Below are 21000 nucleotides of genomic sequence, written 5' to 3'. Positions count from 1 at the left end.
AAGAATGAATGCAGATGATAATTGCCATAGGCATTTCCAGGAAGTTTCTAAATAATTGTAAGATCTATACCTGTGAAACTTTCTTGGAAGTATTTGTTTCAGTGAAGCACAGAGTCTCTGGCACCAAAAGTCCATTCGAGTGCTTGTAGTCCAAATAAACATCCAGCTTTATGATGTCCCCAGTGGCTGGACTAATTTGTGCTGTTTTGTGATTACAGTACTATAATTCTGTCCTTTAATTGTTCCCACAACATCTTGGAAATCAGCAGTCAAGATCAGGTTTCCTAACAAACAGTTTGGTGTCTTTACATGTATGTCAAGTGATTCATTGTCTTGGGTTGTTTGGAAATGATAAGGTCTTGACATGCTTTTGGGGTGGATAGGAAATGCTATCTTTCTACTAAAGAAAACACAGAATTATGTATACTTGGGGGTTTCCTTTAACATGATTCTAAGAGGTTAAAGAACTTTATCTGCTTGGAATAGTCAATTTTATTGAAATTCAGTGAGGAGTATAGTTTTCATGAGTCTTACAGACTTGGTTTTGGTGAAAAATTAAAATTTATTAACAGGAACAGAACATTTGTCTTGCAATACTTCCTAGTTCCTTTTGTTAGATGCAGAAATATTTCAGACTCACAATGGCTCAAATTTGGGTTCAACAATCTTTGCTGAAACCCACAGTCATCTAAACCTCCCTAAACTGGCACAGTTATGGAAGCAGCTCTGCAAGCGCTGACAGTAAAAGCTGCAAGCAGGAGACACAGGTTTCAAGGCAGTAGTAGGAGCTCGTGTTCTGCAAGATTGGGTATGGCTGTTGAGAAAGGTCAGAAGCACACAATGAGTGGTCAAGTCTGCAAGTGCACATTGGTCAAACTGCGTTGTTCGTTGAGCATATTGCCTGTTGTGGTCTCTGCATGCCATCTCCTTTCAGTGCAGATTAAAGGCCTGGGTTTTATTTAGTCTCCAGTAGAGTGCATGGCTGAGCTGGTCCACACAACAGATTCTTAGTTTCTCTTTGAGCTTGAACACAGAAGAATAAAGATTCATGACTCCCCACCCCCTGCCAGAGTAAGTTGACCTCTTGGAGGCATCTCTTCACCTAGTGGTGTGAGGATAATTCGGGGCTATGTACAGAAAGAAAAGAGCAGGCTTTCTGATAGGACAGAGCCCAGGGCCTTTCTTTTGGGGAGCATTCAACTGTGTTAGGCTAAAATAGAGAACAGGTGAAAGAGGCCTGCACCCCGTCACATGACTTGTCATCTAAGTCTCCCCTCCAGCAATAGCTGTTTCATCTTAAACCTTGGAAAGTTACTCTTTCTTGTGTTTTTTTACTGTTGTTTTTGGCAATCTGATCTCTCATACACCACTGAGTGCTTTTTCTGGTGGTCCCCAGTAACGAGTCAAAAGTTCTGACTCTAGAGAGGCTCCTGATGGGGTCCTGTACATCAAACCCTCAACCTTCTGCTCTCGGAACTCACCCCTGGTTGGGGTGAGCCCATAAAGGTGGAAAAGTCTCTCCTCCAACCCGTGTCTCCAAAGAAAGAGACGCAGTAGTCTTCAGTCGTCCGGTCTCAAGGTAGTTTATTGTATGTTATCTAAAAGATTTCTCCCTGAGCTGCTGCGGTCCTTTCAGCAGTCAGGCAAAGGCACATTCCGACACCCAGGGGGCTGGTGCCCTCTTTTATATCATACATTACATATTAGATGTTTACAGTTTTTCCCCAATGCCCATCACCTATACTGAACAGTGACTTTCCACTCTAAACCAATCTGTGAATGCCAACATCACCAAGAACATGGAGGTTAGGAAGAAGAAGGAAAGAGGACAGGGCACGCCCAAGTCCCTCCATCTTAGAACTTCTGACCCCCATGTACAAAACTCAGACCCCTCTGTACAAGGCCTAAAATCCCCCTGTACAGCACTCAAAATTTCTTCCTTTCACTTTGTGACTACTTCTACTATAATATCTAAACTTTTGTAACTACTTGTTCTTCTTGCAAGGTTGGTAAATTGTTCCATGGATCAGGTTCAAAGCCACAGGTGTCTGTGGCTGCATTCCAGGGTCTCAGATGCTTCTGACCTGGGCCTGGAACATCCAAGAGTGTCCAAGGGACATTCTGGGTTCCGACATTCTGCCACTTTTTAAATTTTGTATCTCACTCAGTTGAACCTGTAGATCCTCTGGGCCACAAACAAACTCTGTCTCATGAAGACGGAATGGCCCACCTTTTGGATAGTGAATACTGCATCACCTAACCCTTTATGTTCCTAACCTGAGTGACCACTGACTGATCATGTCTTGTGAACAATCTACCATCCCATGCCTGTTTGTATTTGTATGCATCCGTTTAACACATATACATTCATTTTGTCTCTTCTCTTTTGCACAATATTAGCACGTCATTTTTCTCTCACATGCAGATATAACTCATTGCCTTGGCAACAATGAGCAAAGGCACTCCGTGAAAGTATATACAGATAACTGTGATAAAAAATATATTCTTATCACTGCATTAAATTAAATTAAAAATAAAGAGCCCAGCTACAGAAAATCACTCAAGCAGGTTGACTGATTGAAATGGGATTCATCCATGTGCTACAGTGATTTCCTGTAGTGATTTCCTACATTCCACTCTAAATCACTGCTCTAAGCAAGCATGACTGAAGATTGATGGAGGACTAGTGTGTTTAATGGTCTGGTATGAGCAGCTATTCAGAAGTTCACTCACACATAAAATTCATGTAACTGTAAATTCTTGATCTGGCTCAAAGAAAATTATTTTAAGACCATATATTGTCCTATAGATTGCTTATTTTTGTCTTGTCCCTTTCCTCCTGAAAGACTTGGATTAGGAAAATGTGAGTTCAGAAACTTGGCACTGCTTTTCACTTCTGAAGATGATATTTGGCTCATGCATCGTTGCCTGCATGAGGTGAATGCCTCATCTGAATTTGGAATATACACTGCCCCTATGCTTGTCAGTTGAGAGGTACTTCTCTACAAGTCCAAATTGTCCTATCTCCCTGTCATTTGCAAGGAATGTATCACCCTTTGGAAGCACCCCTTCCTCTGCGGTGTGGAGGTAGAGAAGGACGAATGAATTCCTCTCCCCTTCCCTTTGCACATACCTCTCCTCTGTGTTAAAGGTCAGAGATGGAAACTAGGTCTGGCATCTTATATACCTAGTGTTTGTTTTGCAGTAGCTAATTTTACTCAATTACAATATTTCATTACAGTCATTCCAGTTCCCTGCTGCAATTGGTCTTTTTTGCTGACATGACGGAATTCTTGGTTAATTGTACCTGGAGTTGAGCCATCGGGAAGCAACAGATAATATCAGTATTAGGTTAGGTCAACATAATGGTACATAAGATTTGCTCCTTCTAAAGACAAAATTTAATTTGAGGAGGTGGGGCAAAATCCAATTACTGTGTGAGAAAATGTGGTACCCAATGTGTACCACAGTGTACATTGCAGTGTTCAGTTAAAAGGTTTCATTTGAGCTAGATTGGTTTGTGCTCTTAGGCTCTGAGGGAAAGCTCATCTTGTGCTCAAATGGTACCATCCAACTCATGCCTTAAGCTGGTATATCATAAGCAGTTTGCTCTTGTGGCGTGAGAAACTGGAATTTTTGTACTCCAATTCATTCAACCCCTTTTGGAATGAAAAGTCATGAATCCCTTATGTTTAGTCTCCAGATATTCTCAGCACTGTTGGGTGCTGATATTCTCAGTATTATTTATAACTTCTTGCTTTCCCTTGCTACTAGAATCATTCTGTTGATTCTATTGCCATGTATTTATGAATGGTATTATCAGAAAACAGTTCTTCTGGAGTTACTTATCAGTTTTAGCACTGTGTACATCTACAGAAGCAAGGAATCACTCTAATGAATAATTTGCTAAAGGACAATTTTAATTTATGTAGGCTGTTAAAAGAAGAAATGTTTATGAAAGCTGGATCTATGAGGGAGTGTGCAAGGCCTTTGCACTCTCTTTGTTCTCTATTTCTTCTGCTTCTCAGCAGCCTGGTCTGATGGTGGAAGATATTCTGTGAGCAGAGCATACAGTCAGGAAAGCTCCTGCAGTCTTTGAGTAGTCATTTATTCACTATGATGCCAAAATACAATCTTACCAGCCACCACAGCTGTCTGAGAATAGAGTATCAGAGAACTCAGGCAGAACTATCTAAGTCTTTCTAAAACTAAGTCCTTTCATCAGCATGACTGAGGTCAAGTTTCTGGCCCCAGTGGCATATAATGAAGAAGTTGATCAGTTTGATGATCTAAGTCATTGGCTTTCAGAGTGGAGAGCATTAAAATGTGGCCCAATTCGGACCTTCTTTGCATCACCACCAGTGGTAGACTCACTGCTGCTCTTAAACAGGGGTGTCCAAACTTCATCTCTTATTCCCTCAAGTAATCCACAATGGCCTGATAATCACAGAGTCAGTTTGGTTGAAAAAGACGTCTGAGATTATAAAGTCCAACCTTTGACCAATCACCACCATGGCAACGAGACAATGGCTCTAAGTGACACATTGAGTCTTTCCTTAAACACTTCCAGGGATGGTGACTCCACCACCTCCCTGGGCAGCCCATTATGCAACAATCTGTGGGACCAGAGTAATTGCAATCACATCTGCATTTTAGAAAGTAATGTAGAAAGTAATGAAAGAATGTAACTGTACTAATTGGACTGACCTTGGGAAAATTCAGCAATCACTCTTTAAAGAACCTGTGTTTCTAGCGCATGTTGATGGGGAGTGATAAAGCCCTGCCTGCCTTGAGTGTGGCACACCTCCTGTGATGAGGAAGGACTTTGTTGTTCTTCTCCCTCTTTCCACGTGGTTGGTGAGTTCTGATGTCATTTTTCTTTTAACTGCAGGTCACTTCATGGGCAACAACACAGTGATTGATGTTTTGAGGAGAGAAGGGTACGTGGTAGAGCACACTCCAGCTGGACAAGTCATCAACAAGTAATGCATGCTTTTACCTAGCTGAGCAGCCACTGGGGGGCTGGGTTTGTAAACGATTATGAAGTAGGAATGGTAGCTAGAATTATAACTAAGAGGGAGCTAGGCTTTTTCTCTCCTTCCCAGCAGTTTGCTTTTCTCTTCCATGAGCTAGTTTGGAAAGGGGATTTTATTTGGTTTGGGGTTTGTTGTTGTTGTTGTTTGTTTGTTTGTTTGTTTTTTGTTTTTTTTTGTTTGTTTGGTTGTTTTTTTTTAATTGTTTTCTGGGTTTTGTTGTTGGAGTTGGGGCTCTTTGGTTTGTTGATTTATTGTTGTTGGGTTTGTGATTTTTTTTGTGCATTTTTTTGTTTGTTGGGTTTTTTGTATTATTTTTTGTTTTGTTGTTCTTGTTGTTGTTAATAAAATTTCCACCCTTGTAAGTTTTTAACTCTTAAATTAACAGCTGCAGAGTATGAATGCTTGGTTCATTAGATCTGGATGCTGTCTTGTACCACAGAGGCTCCCAGGTTTCTCTTTCCTTTCCTTTATGTGTTTGACTGCCCTGCCTTTTAATAATCCCCTTCTTTTATACTGCTATTTTTCATTCTTTCTCTTTACTCTCTCCCAGCCTGGAATCTGATTGCCGAGAGTCTTTGCAAGCCGTCTTTATGACTGATTGCTCTCATGTCCCCTGTTTTCTTCAGCATTTTTAAGCTAAGGTACTTGTTGTTCTGGTTCATCCTGCAGCTGTCCTTTGGGATATACCCTTCCTGCTTCTTTTTATCTCTCACTGGATGCTTTTATCGTCCTCCATGGTTTCGGTAACTACAGAATGCCAGATCATCTCCTCCTCCACTCTCTACCAAGAATTACTTGTGCTTTGACTCACCTCTTCCTGGAATTCTTGCCACCAGCTTAGAGTCTGCAGTCTTTGCTTTCCCCTTCTCCAGACTCTTACCAAACATGTAGCTGCCAGAATTACTTACTCTTCACTCCTAAAAAACCACAAAGGAGAAAATTGGAAACTAGTCCCAATTATGGTACTGTTTCCCTTTTCTCTTCTGTGCTGGGCATAGTGTCCCTGTTTACATCTCTGTCCCTCCTCCCCCACATTTCTGATATGGGACTCTCAGGCAGGACTACTGCCTTTTGATAGGATTTGTGCAGAGGGCACAGTGTTGAGTCTTGGTCTATGTCAAGGGCTCTACAGGTGTGGTGCAAATTAATGACAGCTGCTTTTCTCGTACTCTGATTGCTTCATCTTTCTCTTTATACCACCTTTGCTGTTGTCTGAAAACATGATATTGAAATTCTGGCAGGTCGTATTTCTGCAATGATTCTTGACATAGACATAAATCATTAACTCTACATGCACTGAAAAAAACTGATTCAAGACAGCCCACGATTACATGAATGCCAGCCCCTAACCCTGTTTCTACCAGTGGGCACATGGTCTGACAAACAGAAGAACCTGTGCTTAAGTACAAGACAATGATTCTGTGACACTGGAGTTGTGCTAGAAAATCCAGTGTATCAGTGTTTACAAGGTTGATTTAAAAAACCAACCAAAAAAAACCCCAAACCCAAAATAGCCTGCACTGATATTTTCATGTTGTTTTTTAATTCTTAGCTTAGGTATTCCTAAAAACAGCTGCAGCAGCTTCTTAAAGCTTAAAGAAAGATAGCTTAATAGGTACTTGAGAATAAACAAGAACTGATACTGCTCTGTAAAGATGTAACTGTAAGGGCAGAAAACTGAATAAAGGAGGGATAGATTTTCACCTATCAGGAAAGTTGGTATCAAGGTTACTTGGAGTAGCTGGGCACCCCGTTCCATAACTACATCATGGGAGTTCATTTTGCAGCCTCTTGTGCCTTTGTAAGCCCTGAGTTTGGCATCAGTTGCATCTTAAACCTCTTTTTAGGACTATTGGACAGAACATCTTCCCTGGAGTCTTGATATTAAACATGGTAACAAGATGGCACTTTGCTGTCAGCATTTCTGGATGACTTGGAAACAGATTTTAAAATATTAAATACATTTTAAGAAAAATGTGGGTTCAAAGGAAAAGAGCGTTTAAGGTGTGGGAAAGGACCTGTGGCAAGAGTGTGTCGGAGTCCTAGGGCTTGGAAGGAAGATTTCACTTGATTGCTATCCTAGGCTTGTTCTAGGAGCAAATAGCAGAGCAGCCTGTGACAATAAACCCAGCATTGATCACATAAAGGTGGAACTGTATCCAGCTATTGTCCTATGTAGTGCTCTACCTCTGACCTATGCTAAGTACCTGTGCACTATTTCACTGCTCATGATTGAGACAGGATAAAAAAGCAAGTGGTTGTACTGAGACAGAGAGTTTAAAAAACTGCTCTGGTGTCAGACACATTAGTTGAGAGGTCCTAAAATACAAGAAGGGGGAAGTCTGCAGTCATCTCCTTTCCCTCCAACATGATGTTTCTCTGTAGAAGCACAGTCTGCTGCTTCCTGTGTTCTGGCTAAACAAAAAGTTCCTTGTAAGATATGTTGTAGATATCTATGTATAGGAACCAATAAGGATGCAGGATAGTCATGCTCATTTTCCTGTAGCAGGCAGGGCTGCCTGTGGTGTAATTTCCATCTCCAGAGCAAATGGGGTGGATGCCCCTAGTTGGAGACAGAAAGGTTCCTTCTCCCTGGTGTCTCCCAGGCAGGGAAGGCAAAAGAGGTGCCCCAAGCAGGCAGTATTGCAAAGGACAGTTTATAAATAATACCATAAGTTCAGTCAAGCTTCTTCTGACTCAGTTTGGTCTTTAACTGTTGTTCCTGCTTTTAGAATGTAGTTATATATTGTAAAATATTCAACACAATCACAGCCATAATTAAGGTGCTTGCTGACTCTGTCTCAGCTACTGTGATGGGAAATTGGCCTTGGGGGGAAGAAGGATGGTCTTTTGAATCTGTGTGCCTTTTCCAATGGTCTCTATAAGAATTGCCTGCAGGAAACGTTGCAAAGGAGGTTTGATACATGGATGTGTCTGAGGCCACATCTATCAGAATAAATGTCTTGCCATGCAGGATGTAAGTCATCTTCTACCTGTAGCAGTGCTGGGTTCAGAAGGGAAGGCTGCAGGCAGCATGGCACTCTAATCTACAGGTGCGGGGTGCTACCCACTCTGTGACTTAGTTAAGGAACAAAAACAGTGAAGAGAAATGGTGGAAAAGGGAATCATGGGCAGAAGATCTTAAAACCTATTAAATCAGGTTGCTGGAGAGAGCTAATGAGAGATCATCACTCTGCAAGGTGGAGTTAAAGAGTGGATGATGTGAAGCAGATGAGGAGGAGAGCTGAAGGGTGATGACAGTTCAGAGGTGATAAAGTGTGACAATGTGTGACACCACAATGATTTTGAGCAAGATTGATAACTTGGGTCTATTCTGCAGCAGACTCTCTCATATAAACTTCAACATGTGATCACTCTGATTTTCCTTGAAGTAAATAAGATAAATTATCTTTGTTTTCCATCTACTCTCTCGATGTTCTAGTCCACAACTTCATTTCCCCTTCTCCAAGAACTATTCTCTATTTGCTATCAAATGAGTGTGCATACAGTGATGGGCTAGCTTGAAAACTGCACCCATGCTGAAATATGCCTCCTTCCAGACCACCTCCTGTGAAAAAGGAACACAGCTCTGGGGAAGTTTCATTGATTAAAGGCAGGTTTCTGCTTGGTGGTCTGTGGTTTTCTGTTACTTTCCTGAATTTCAGCCCAATCCAGTCTGCACTTTCATTACAGAAGACTTGCATTTCTTCTCTTTATGAAGTAGCCATAAAGATCAGTCAGATATTCCTGCTAGGTTCTGCATATACACGGAATGGTTTGAGTTTGTGGTTTTGTCCAAGATGGTCATAAACAAGTAATGAGGGAAAATTGTTCCAAACAATGAAAAATGTGGGCCAGCAAAACCATGAGTGACTAGGACACTGCAGCCTGCCTGCCTTAGAGTATAGATGAGATGTTGCTTGCTCTAAAAATAAAGAAACAGAGCTTCAGTAATCAGGGTGAAGCTGATTGGTTTTTTTTTTTTAATTTATCATCTTTACAGGAAGCTGAGTAGTCATAGACCTGAGAGCTTTTTCTGGGAGCTCAACTTGGGGTTTCCAAGATTTGTCTTGTAACACAGTTTGTATATGCACATAGTCTCAGTGACATATCTCATTGGAGCTCCTTTGGAATTGCCAATAATGCTACCAGCCTAATACAGGATCTGGGCAGCTGGAAGACTAAGGCCTGACTCCCACTCCCTCTTTACTTGTGTACAAAGCTCAACTCTGCTTATGAGAGAGATGCAATTTCTCAGTTTCTTTCCCTTCATGTAGACCTCCATACTTCTCTGTAAAACCCACAAAGACCACCATTTCATGCTCCTTGGTGTGCTTTTTCTGAGTGGCAGAACAGCATTACATCCTTTTGCAGATCAACCCAGAAGCCAATGCTGGAACGGCGTGCTGAGCTCTGGTCTCTTATGTGTCAGACATGTCCTCTGATGTGATGTTTTGTAAAGGCTGTGAATCCACTGCTTTTTACTATCTGTATTCATCAAGAAGAGAAGAGAGTGAACTTGATGGTGCCAAAACTAATCTTCTTTCAGTTGATGCAGACTAGAAAGCCCAAAGGATTCCTTTATCATAGAATCATAGAATGTTAAGGGATTGGAAAGGATTTCAAAGATGTAATCCTAATCTCCCTGTCATGGGTTGGGACACCTCCCACTAGACCAGCTTGCTCAAGTCTTATGAAAAGTGCCAGGGTTGGGGCATCACAACCTCCTTGGGCAACCTGTTCCAGTATTTTACCACCCTTACTGTAAAGAAATTCTTCCCAATACCTGGCCTAAACTAAATGCATCCCTTCTTCAGTTTGTGTCTGTTACTCCTGTCACTACAATTTCTGACAGAGTCCCTCTCCACCTTCCCTTCAGATACTGGGAAGTTGCCATGAGGCCTTCTCTTCTCCAGGATGAACAGATCCAGTCTGTCTTTCTCAGTCTGTCATCACAGGGGAGGTGCTCCAGTCCTCTTAGCAGTGTTGTAGCCCTTTCTGGACTTGCTCCAATAGTTCCATGTCCTTCGTATGCTGAGGACCCCAGAGGTGGATGCAGGGTTCTGAGTGGGGTCTCGCCAGAGCAGAGCAGAGGGGCAGAATCCCCTCCCTCGCCCTGCTGCCCATGCTGCTCTGGATTCACCCCAGGATCCCATTGCCTTTCTGGGCTGGGAGTGCTCATGGCTGGGTCGTGTTAAGTTTTTCATCAACCATCACCCCTGAGTTCTCCTCCTCAGGGCTGCTGTCAATCTCCACTCAACCTGTAGCTGTGTCTGGGATTGCCACAACCCAGGTACAGGACCCTGCACTTTGCCTTGTTGAACTCCATGGCGTTTGCACAGAACCAACCTCTCCAGCCTATCCAGGCCCCTCTGGATGACATTGCTGCCTGCCAGCTTGTTAGCTGCTCCACAGAGCTTGGTGTTGGTGCCAAACTTGCTGAGGGTGCCCTTGATCCCACTGTACATGTCACTGACAAAGATCTTGAACAGCAATGGTGCCAGTACTGACCCCGGAGGGAGACCACTCAGCATTGGTTTTCATGTGGACAACGAGCTGCTGATCACAATTGTTTGTGTGTGGCCTTCCAGCCAGTTCTTTATCCACCAAGCAATCTATCCATCAAATCTATGTCTGTCTAGTTTGGAGACAAGGATATTGTGTGAGACAGTGTCAAATGCTTTGCCTAAGTCCAGGCAGACAATGGCAGTTGCTCTGCCACATCCATCAATGCTGCAGACCCATCAGAGAAGATACTCTAATTTAACAGGCATTGTTTGCCCTTGGTAAAGCCTTGTTGGCTGTTACCAATCACCTCTTTGTTTTCCATGTTTGTTTTAGGTTTCAGGAGAAACTTTCAGGTGAGACTTTTATTTTCTCCTTTTTAAAAATGAGGATTATATTTTCCCTTTTCCAGGTGTTAGGAATTCTACCTGAGTACCACAAGTTTTCAAAAATGATTAATAGTGGCTTAGCTTCCTTAGAACCCACAAATTAATCTCATCAGGCCCTAGGCATTTATGCACATTCAGGCTCTTTAGATGGTCTCAAACCTGATTCCTTCCTACATTGTGCTTAGGGCCTTCATACTCCCACTTGCCTTTCCTTACTTGGGCAGCTTGGCTGGAACACTTGCTATTGAACACTGAGATATAAGAGGTCATTGAGAACCTCAGCCTTCTCTGGGTCCAGCACACAACCAGGTTACTGTTAGTGGCATGCTAAGCCTTTCCCTTCAAAGGTGGTAATTTTCAAGATGTGTTTCTGTAGCCATGAACATAGTCTGTAGGCTAGCCTGTTTCTTACCTTCTCCACTAGTGAAAGGTGCTGATCCAGACCTGGTTTCATCAGATGGTGTGCTTTAGTTGTTTTGTTTGCCCCTTCCCTTTGTCCCCCAAGTGAGTTTGCTCTGGACAGGAATGTTGAAAGGAATAATCTGGTCTGTGTTCTGCAGCACATCAGACTAGAGGAGTGTGGTTTGACTCTGACTTAGAAGTGATTCTGTTTTTGTCTTTTTCTAGATATGTAAGCTTATTAACAAGAGTTACTCCAACCTTATCCAGACTGCATTCTTTCCTCTGACACAGACTGCCTCTTTTCCAAAGATTTTTTTTTTTTTTTTTTTTGCTAAAGAGCACTATTTTGATGATAAAATCAATATTGACTTAAGGAAGAGGGTGCAGGAATACACAGCAGAGAAATGAGCATCCAGGGAGAAACATCTATTTTATATGTATGTGTCTTGATACAGGATTTTGCTTCAAAGTCCTTTTAAATGTTATCTGTGTTCTCTCTTTCTTCCAGCCAAAAATCTCCCAAAACCTTGTTAACCTTTTCATCATCACACAGTCCCTATGTCATGTCCCATGAGCTCCCACTGCACCCCCAGAAGGAGGAGGAAGAGGAGGAGGAAGAGTTCCTGCCTCACCTGCTATTCCCTGACAGCATTGATGTGCTCATGAAAGTAGACAGAAAGTACAAAAAGAAGAAGAAAAAGCAGCAGAAGAAGCAAAAACTGCGACAATTTAATGACCTCTGGGTTCGCCTTGAAGAAAGGTAGCTAATGGCTGGGGAGCGGGAGGATGGCTTGTCATGCAAACTGGACTTTAACTTAGATGGTTTAATACAGATCCTCAAACCTCTGCAGGGGTAGATATATCCTGTGGACAGTAACTGACCTTCTCCACTTCTTTCTGAAGTGTTTGCACGAGGTTTCTTGTGCTTTTAGTGGCAAAAGAAAGCTTGCATTTTTTTTCTTTGCATAGTTAGATTTGTGGAAAACTAGGCATAAAACAAGTGGAAGTCTTGTCTAGATCATTCTGCATTTGGGTTTGAGGGATTGTGAGCATATGGCAGTCCTCTCTTTCACGGAAGGCTGGGTCCAGTGGTGGATGGTACAGATCAAAGCCTTGGACTGTTAACCAAAAGCTGCTGTATATGAGGAAACTATCATTCTTGGCATATGTTCTCCTTGCACTTGGGCAGTATTCATGCAGTATTTTCAGTCTCTGTATTATTTCAGTTTGAAAAAGCATGACAGCCTAATGGATGGCAGAGTTTATATAAAAAATTAGTGTGTTGAAGGGCAGACATTCACACATATCCCCTTACTTTTCATCCAGAAAAGCTTACTTACCTACCAGAACTACAGCAACCCACAGGGAAAGGAAAGGAGAAAAAAAAATACCAAACCACCCAAAAAAAAAAAAAAAAAAAAAAAAAAAAAAAAAAAAAAAAAAACCCAACAAAAAAAAAAAAAAAACCACCAAACAATTTCTCTCATTTCCTGTACTTGAGCCTGTGACTGAATGTGTACCTCAATGTTTTCCTCCTGTCAGATAACACACATGTCCAAATCTGCTTTCTTTTGTATTTTTTGTACTTTGAGAGTCTATATCTCTGCCATACTCAGCTTGAGGGCATTAAATTTTTGTGGTACTATAAACAACCAGACAGGCTGGGGTAATAGAGAAAACTCTGACAGTTCTTGAAATGAAGCCTGTACATTATTTGGTTTTTTTTCCCATCTGGAGAATACTTCTTCCTGCTCCCCAAGTTTCTGAGTACAGCAGGGTTCTCCTGTGCCTTTTCTATCATGTCCCTGGATCCTAATTGTACCACTACTATGAGTGATACATGGCTTACGCTGGCCACAAGTGACTGCAACACCTCTTCTCTTTGAGGCATTCAGGCATTGTAAGATCTTTTAGACCACATTCCTTTTTTTGCTCCTTCTTTCAGCCCTAGTATTAAGTATCTGGGAGACAAATGCTCATGTAACATGTCCTCTGACAGACCTACACACAGTTCAAGATTCACCAATATAACAAATACTGATCACACTTCATTTTGTCTCTTAGTATACGATTTACTTTCGATATAAACTATTAATATCGTTTATACTAGCTGATTGTGAATGGATTTTTGGAGTTTCTGTTGATAGTCTGTTTAGTTGAAATGCTAAGGAGTGTCTGTCTTAATCTCCCACCATGCCTTCACAGTGCCATATTCAGTGTTTCACATGCAGTTGCTTCCACAAAGCAAAGCAAAGCTTCAGGGAAGTCAGTGGGCAGTGACACCTGTGCACTTGCAGTATTAAGCCTTCAGAAGTAGAGGGACAATGGGAAGATGAGCTACTGTGACCAAATTGAAGGCACATTAGGGTTGCATACTAGATTTTAAGTACTGCCAGGCAGTTTTGAGGCAAAAGCAAAGCAAATGATGGCAGCCTAGGAAACTACTGCATAAATATGGGAGTAGGAAATGCTGCTTTTCTTTTCTTCTTTTTATGTTTCCTTTCTTCCCCTCCTATTGAAGTCATTCTTTGTGATAGAAACTTACTCTGGTCCTAGGTGACAAACGCTTTGTAGGGGCGACTCCTTAGCCGCAGGGAGCTTGAATATCTGGAGATGGAGACATTGTATGGCAGTGCTGGGAAAGACAAAGGATGCCTGGGAGATTGCTGTCCCCGTAGTGCTGAGGGAAGGCTGCTGCCCCTCAGGCAGGAGCCCCACTTGTGCGCTGGGCTTCTGTAAAGCCCAGGCTGTCTGCCGGGCTCTGCCGCAGTGCCCGTGCCGCTGCTGGGCTGGGCTGACAGCCCCACCTTGCGGCGCGTCCTTTCCCAGGGAAATCCAGCGCCTCTGTCCTCCAGCTCGCCTGTGCAGGGCACGTCTGACTGTGAGTCTCAGCCCTTGCTCTAAACATTCCTCAGGGTGTGCAGACACAGGTAAAGCTGTTGGGTTTCTTAGGAATGGGCCACTCACAGCTTTCAGGTTTACAAATGGGCTTGATGACTTAAAGGTCTTTTCCAACCTCCATTATTCTATGATTACTCCTGTGAGAATGAAAATGTGAAAGGTGTAGCTCAAGTGCTTGAATAGTGTTGTAGTGGGTTTGTCAGAATGGCCTTGGTTCGTGCCCCTGTATGTATCAGCTGCTGTCTCTATTTCCTTGATGTGCTGCCAGCTGGCTTCTCTCTGGATATTGTTCAGATCTTCTGGGGAGCCCTTTGGGTAAGGAAGAGTAAAGTGCTTTTAAAAAGGATAGTAATTGCCTTTAATTTCCCAAAGCATTTTTGCTTAGTGGACGGAAATAAGACAAGAATGGTGCGCAGCAGCTGGGGACTGGGTGCAGAAGAAATTACTCAGTTTTTGTATTTGCCAGGTGAACTTGCTTTTAGTTTTGTCCAGATTTGTCTTCAAGTCCTACACAGCACCATGCGGTGTTGGAGGGTATATCAGTCACACAGCTGTGGTGTCAAGCATTGCTTTCAGTTCATTGCCAAAGAGAACAGCAAACTGTGTAGTATCTGACCCTTTTGACTCTTGGCCTGCTGTGGTGTGTGATCTCCCCCAGTTCAGATCAGTTGGCGTTAGCAGCCTGGAGCATACAAATTTCTCTCCTCCATCATGTATTGCCCTCATGGGAGTGCAGCTCATGTATGCTCTAATTCTGTCCTTGTTCATCACAATGTCAGAGTACTCTCTACCACTGGGAGTTACTCTGGAATATGGTTATCTAGGATGTGTTTCTGGAAGCCATTCTTCCTCTGATTGAAGTATGTCATGTAAATCTTTGTAATTCCTGACCTGTGGAAGAGATCATATGGTATAGAAACAAGGTGGGTCTGCACTTAGGTGTATGAAACATGGCTGAGGAAAATGTACTCAGAAAACAGGTGCCTCACTCCATCTGTGCTCAGCAAAAGCCCCTGCAGTGACACTCTTCTGCAACAATACTTGTTTTGTTCTTATCTATTTTAGCTGACAGGGCTAAGAATATGATCATCTTACCCACCTGACTGACTGTGTGGGAGCAATGAGCAGGCTGGGTAGACTTGAGACAGGGTGGGTATTTTGGTGGTGTCATCACCCTCCTCAGTCTCTTCACTGTTACCCCTCAAGTCTGCTTCACAGTTTGGCTGGGTAGCACCTCATCCTGTGGGCTGGTGTGGGAGCTGTCCACATGTGTGAGGAAGGGACAAGACAGCACTCTGCCATTTAGGAGGCATAGACTTTTGGTCAGTGTATAACTTGTATGAGAGACCATTCATGGACTCAGAACACTGACAGTGGGTCACAGAGGCTGACCACCTCCTGCTCTGTGGCTGTTGGGCAATTGTGGGCTGGGCCAGGACGTATGTTCTTCTCTTGCCTTGCAGTGCTACTAATCGTCCTCCGCGGATCCGCATCATTAATGGCTACATCACGGTCGAGCCCCAGCCCTGGGGCCATGGATGGTCCAGTCACACTCGCGCAGACACCAGCAGTGCTCGCCAGCTTTCCCATTCTCTCTTCCTTCCACTACTGACTTTGACTTTGCATAAGATAATGCTTCATTGAAACAAAGGAGGACCCAAGCTGCAAGATTCTTGCCTTAAAAATAAAAAAAATAAATTAATGCAAAAAATAAATAGAAGACTATGAGTTGGGACACCTATTCTTTGGGGTGTTCTTAACTGCCTCCTTTTCCTGAGTCCGGATCATTAACTCTATTAATTGGTTTGACCTTCCTAATACAGGAGAAGATATTTTGATGAAAGTGTTATTTATCCTTCTCTTGCAGAAGAATTATTTCATGTTATCCCATTATGCTTTGGGGAGATTATAGTGCCGCTATAACATAGCTGTTGTTTTGCTGTTTGAGCCCAATTAAAGTACATATTTTTCACCTTCGGTGCCTTGTAGAAAGATTTACACACAACTGACTTGTTTATTAGAACAGATTATTTTTTATCATCTGAGCACAGCTGGGAAAAAGAGTTGGTATTCTATGTCTCTACTGGTAATGCTTTTAATTCTTGCTTGTTAGGGCTCCAGATTACATATAAAGGTTCATAGCAACACCTACAGTAGAATAAAACAGTGAACACTTGTGAACAGAATGTGTCTGCTGTCTGTTTGGTGCTATTTAAGGTGGGTCCCCCTGAACCTCTAGTGGCCAGAGGTCTCATAAGTGCAAACTAATGTACATTTAAGAAAAAAACAATTCTGTGGGAATGTCACAAATCATAATGTTGGAGTCTTCCAAAGTAAGTTCTCAAGAGGTGATTTGCACAATTAAGACTTAATTATAGAAAATCCTTTCAAGTTTTCTACTGAGTTCATTGCTCGCACTTTCCAAATTGTTTTAAGTCCTTTGCTGTCTGTGTGAAGTAGATGTGTTGTTGACTGTTGAATGTAAATAAGCTTGGAAGTGGTGATGAATTTTCTGTATTTGTACAGGACATTCTCTTGTGATCAGACTTAACTCAATTTCTAGCAATATTTCACCCCCATCTCTTAGTAGGGTTTCATTGCCTGGGAAGATCTAAGTTTCACCCATGGGTGAACTTAGAGCCACTATGTGGAGTAACTTGTAATTTAGTAACTTGGAAAATCAGTAATCATCTGCCCTAATGAGACAACAAACCTTCCTGTTTCCTTTCCAATACCTTTACACATACTTCACTGCTTTTTCCATTGCCTGTAAAAAGTAGTTCTTTTTCACAGCTTTCTATGGAATGTCGGAGGAGGAACAACAAAGATTCCAGCTTTCCTAAGAGTCTTTTCATCTCTTGATCTCAAATTTCAATCCATTTCCAGAAGGGCTGAGCCTGAACTCAGGCTACATTTCTTCCATTTGCTGAGGAACACAGAGAAAGGAGAGGCGAAGTGTCACAGTTAGCAGTAGCATTGTGGGGAATGAAATGTATCTGGGCTAGAGTAGAAGTACCAGCAGGAGATCAGATGTCCAGCTTTCTACACGAGGACACCCAGCGGAGGAACTGCTTCTGGAGTCCCAAGAAAAAATGGAGCCGAGCTTTTTTGCTCTAAGGTAGCCCTGAGATTAAAATGTTGAGTAAGACATGTTTTCAGTTCTCTGCTAGAGGGGGTTTGGAACCAGAGCTCCTCCTGGTGGCCTTTTACCTGCTGCTGAAAAGTTGGTTAGGAAGACATTGTCTGTATGGAGGTGGCCTTTTCTAAAGAAATGGTAATAATCAGATATTTGGATTATGTTCAGATTAGCAGTAGAATAAAATAAGACACTGTTTTTTCAAGTTGCATTGCAGCAGATATGCACATTATATTATTGTGATTTTCCACCTGGCTTTTTGGGTCATCCTAGGAAATGCATTTCATGTGCTGATTTTAACGTAGTGGAGTGTTATAAGTATAAACTCACTTGGCCCATCCCAGAGCTTGGTGGCAGGCAAGGCTGTTCTCTGATACCTTCGAATGGTGGGTTTGGACCTCAGTAGCATGTGGAAGGCACATGAAGTTTTGTGCTGGACTTTTGCAGCAAAGTGGATAATTATTTGCCAGTACAGCTTCAAGGATATAAACTCACACCTAAGTGGATGAAATGGACAAAGGCCATTAAAAGTACTGGAGCTGAAATGCTATAAGCAACAAGAATCTTGAACATCAGTCTCCTGCCCTGGAATGGAAGGTAAAAATATGTGCAACACAAGTACAGCAGCCCTCTCTCTGTCTTGGGGACTTAATGTTTCCAAGCACTTTGCTGCTGTGCAAACACAGCAGCCATGCTGGAGAGCTTCATCGCTACATAGACATCCCATAGCTGGGCTCCTGTGCATGCACACAGGCTGCTTTTCCCATAACACAAGTGCCAGCTTCTTAAATGCCACACGATGCTACTTGGTTTTTTTTTGCGGTGTTGTTAGCTTGCACTACTACCTATGGAACTAGAATGTATTAATCAAAATACTACTTGGCAAAGGAACGTATTCTCTAGAAGGTGGGGGTGGGGGCAGTGTTACTCTGGTGAAGTTTGTTCATATTAACAGTGATACAAGAAAATACTGAGTCTTTGTAATATAAATCACCAAACATTGCCTATGATGCATTCATATTTTGCCAAAGGATCATGGGCTGGCAGAAGAGCCTTTTCAAATTTGTTCAAGCTTTTTCAAGCTTGATGCCTAAATTGTCTGGATGTGCGGAAGCTTACACACACTAAAAGTACTATGCTCAGCAGAATTCACTGCGTTGTTTATTTATTTATTGTTGTGGGTATAATTGTCCATTGTCTGCTTGGGAGGTAAAGCTGTAATGTTGGAGTTGTTTTCCATGGTAAGACTCATCTTTGAGGAAGATCAGTTGTGTTTCAGAATTCTGAAAACACAATCTTTTGAGCCCAAGAACTGAGTAGTTATAAAGGAAAGAAGGCAAGTAGAGAAGTTTGCTGAAGAGCTGGCAAATACTGTCTCACCTAGTCAGCAGGAATGGAAACTGATAATCCGTAAAGTATTTAGGTGTACTACTGTGAATAAATATACAATAAATTGCCCAGGAATTAGGATGTCAATGATAAAGTACAGGACAGAGATTGGTCTACAGCCTGAAAATTGACAAAAAAAAAAACCCTTTCTAAAAATTTCAGTGGCAGCTGCTAAAAAGAAGCTGAATATTCTTCAAATGCCCCGTGCTTTACTGGATTTCTCTGTTTAGTCTAGTCTGTTTTCTCTACTAATGTGTTCAAGCTTTACATAGAAGTTTTTGCGCCTGAATTTCATTAAAACTCAAATTTGTTTTAAAAGTTCTTCATGTTTGCAATTTGGCAAGTGCATTTCTTAATGCGTTAGTTCTGGTGTTTTTTTTTTTTTTTTAATGCAGAGTAAGTGTGCTGTTCAACTGGAGGTGTTTATGTCTGTTCTGTATGTGGTAAAACATAATGCATTAGAGGTCTCTGTAGCACCCTCTATCTTGCTGCACACAATCATCTTGTACTGGCATGGCCCATCCTTCTGTCTATCCACCACTCCCACCTGGATCCTGAATCCTTTTGCATGCTTCACAAGTCTCCTACTTACCATTTCGTACAGTTAACAGATCCAGAACTCACACGCTTCTCTCACAGGTCCCATACAATCACAGGTCCCCTCAAGGTACCAGCACTAGTCCTCTGCCTACTCGCTACCTTTGCTCCGCCCCACACCTGCTTGCTGACAGGTACAACTTGAGGTTTGCCAGTGAAGTGCACTCCACACCTGCACACAATGGGTTGGCAGAAGATACAGAGCCTCTTCTGCCTCATGGCAAATGGTGCCATGCACATGTGCCTGTGACTTGAGGTCTCAGTCCAGCTGCTGGAGCTGAGTCCCTCACCTGCTTTGTTCTCCCTCACAGTTTCTGTTTTTCAGGATGCTCAGTGCTCTTGTCACAATGGCTGGTGGCAAAGACCACCACCCACTGTATTTAAGGAAAGATTTAATAAAGAAGACAGGAACAACTTCATTGATCAGGCACAGGGTGTGTTCAGACAAGTGTAGTGACCAGCAAACCAATCTGTTTTATACCACTTCCTGTCTACTCCCTTTCCTTTTTTCTCCCCAGTCGCCTTTTGTAGCAGCCACAGGGCCTGCAAGGCCTCTCTGGCAGTCACTTGCCTAAAATAAAGAAATGCCTAGTCATGATGACTGGACCAAAGAAGCCCCTCTTCCGCCTTCAGACCCTCGTTATCTCTGCCTTCAGACACTCGTTATCTCTCTGTAAGACTACAGATCATATTCACCTCGACCCTTACGATTGGACTGTTTCCTAAAACCCCTGTACCCTATATAAACCCCCATTTCTGCCCAGTTCAGCTGAAGAGCTGTCACTGAAACCCTTCGCAGGAGCTGCCAATAAAGACACGGCTGTGGAACTTCACACAGCCTTCTCTGTTTCCCCGTGTCTGCCGAGGTGCTTAGCAAGCAAAGAGCTGAATTCACCAAAGAGCTGATCTCACTTAAGATCTGAGCTGCTTGCTAAGATTGCCTGCGGCTGGGAGCTGAGCCTGAGGGACCTGGACAGGTTGTGCTTATTTGCCCAGTGCTATCTGGGACACTTACAGCAGCCGGGGTCAGATAGACCCCAAGAGCTCCAGCCGTAATACCCTTTCACTAAACATTCTTATTTAATTTTTCCTAGTCACTACACCTCTCCCCTTGAACACCACAAATCCCCACAATCCTCTTTTTTCCCCTCTTCTTACCAGTTATGAAGGTGGCCATCACCAAAGCTGGGCCTGGGAGTTTCTTTCAATCATTCATCAATTAGTTACTAGAAACTATTAATCCTTGGCATCATCTCTCTTATCTGTGGTCTATAAGGTTTGTCTTTTTGCGTTCTTCCTTATCACTTTCCCCCTCATATATTTTTTCTTTTGCACTGAATAGGTCCTTGATTAAGCTTAATTGGACAGATACTCTTACCTTCACATACCCACAGCACAAGACATTTTCCCAGTAGAATGACAAAAAGACAAGTGGTTTTTATTGTTGGATTTGAGTCAGGAAGAGTACAGGCCAGGGCAAAAAGAGTCTCAAACTCACCTTAAAGCTTCCTTTGCTGAAACCAGCTCTGTGTTGCTAAACCCAAGACACATGAATGTATTCCTGTCTTTGAAAGTCCAGCGTGGAAAGTAAAACTGCAGGTGATGCAGTTAAGAGGGCTAGCATGACACCTGGATCTAATAGCTT

At 42.5% G+C, this 21000-nt stretch overlaps 1 protein-coding gene across 3 annotated transcripts in view; it reads left to right on the top strand.

Moving 5' to 3' along the window:
• The window catches only part of LOC137464500 (metalloprotease TIKI1-like), a 95599-nt gene extending 79180 nt beyond the window's left edge, over nt 1-16419 (top strand). For all 3 annotated transcript variants that reach the window (XM_068175883.1, XM_068175884.1, XM_068175881.1), the window contains 3 exons: nt 4892-4982; nt 11841-12092; nt 15697-16419. In XM_068175883.1, coding sequence (XP_068031984.1) covers nt 4892-4982; nt 11841-12092; nt 15697-15877 — 524 coding nt within the window. In that variant the 3' untranslated portion in view covers nt 15878-16419. The remainder of the gene's footprint in view (nt 1-4891; nt 4983-11840; nt 12093-15696) is intronic.
• The last annotated feature ends 4581 nt before the right edge of the window (nt 16420-21000 follow it).

The sequence above is a fragment of the Anomalospiza imberbis genome, chromosome Z (genome assembly GCF_031753505.1).
Source record: "Anomalospiza imberbis isolate Cuckoo-Finch-1a 21T00152 chromosome Z, ASM3175350v1, whole genome shotgun sequence".
In the NCBI taxonomy this organism is placed as follows: Eukaryota; Metazoa; Chordata; class Aves; order Passeriformes; family Viduidae; genus Anomalospiza; species Anomalospiza imberbis.
This window is presented reverse-complemented; position numbering and strand designations above follow the sequence as displayed.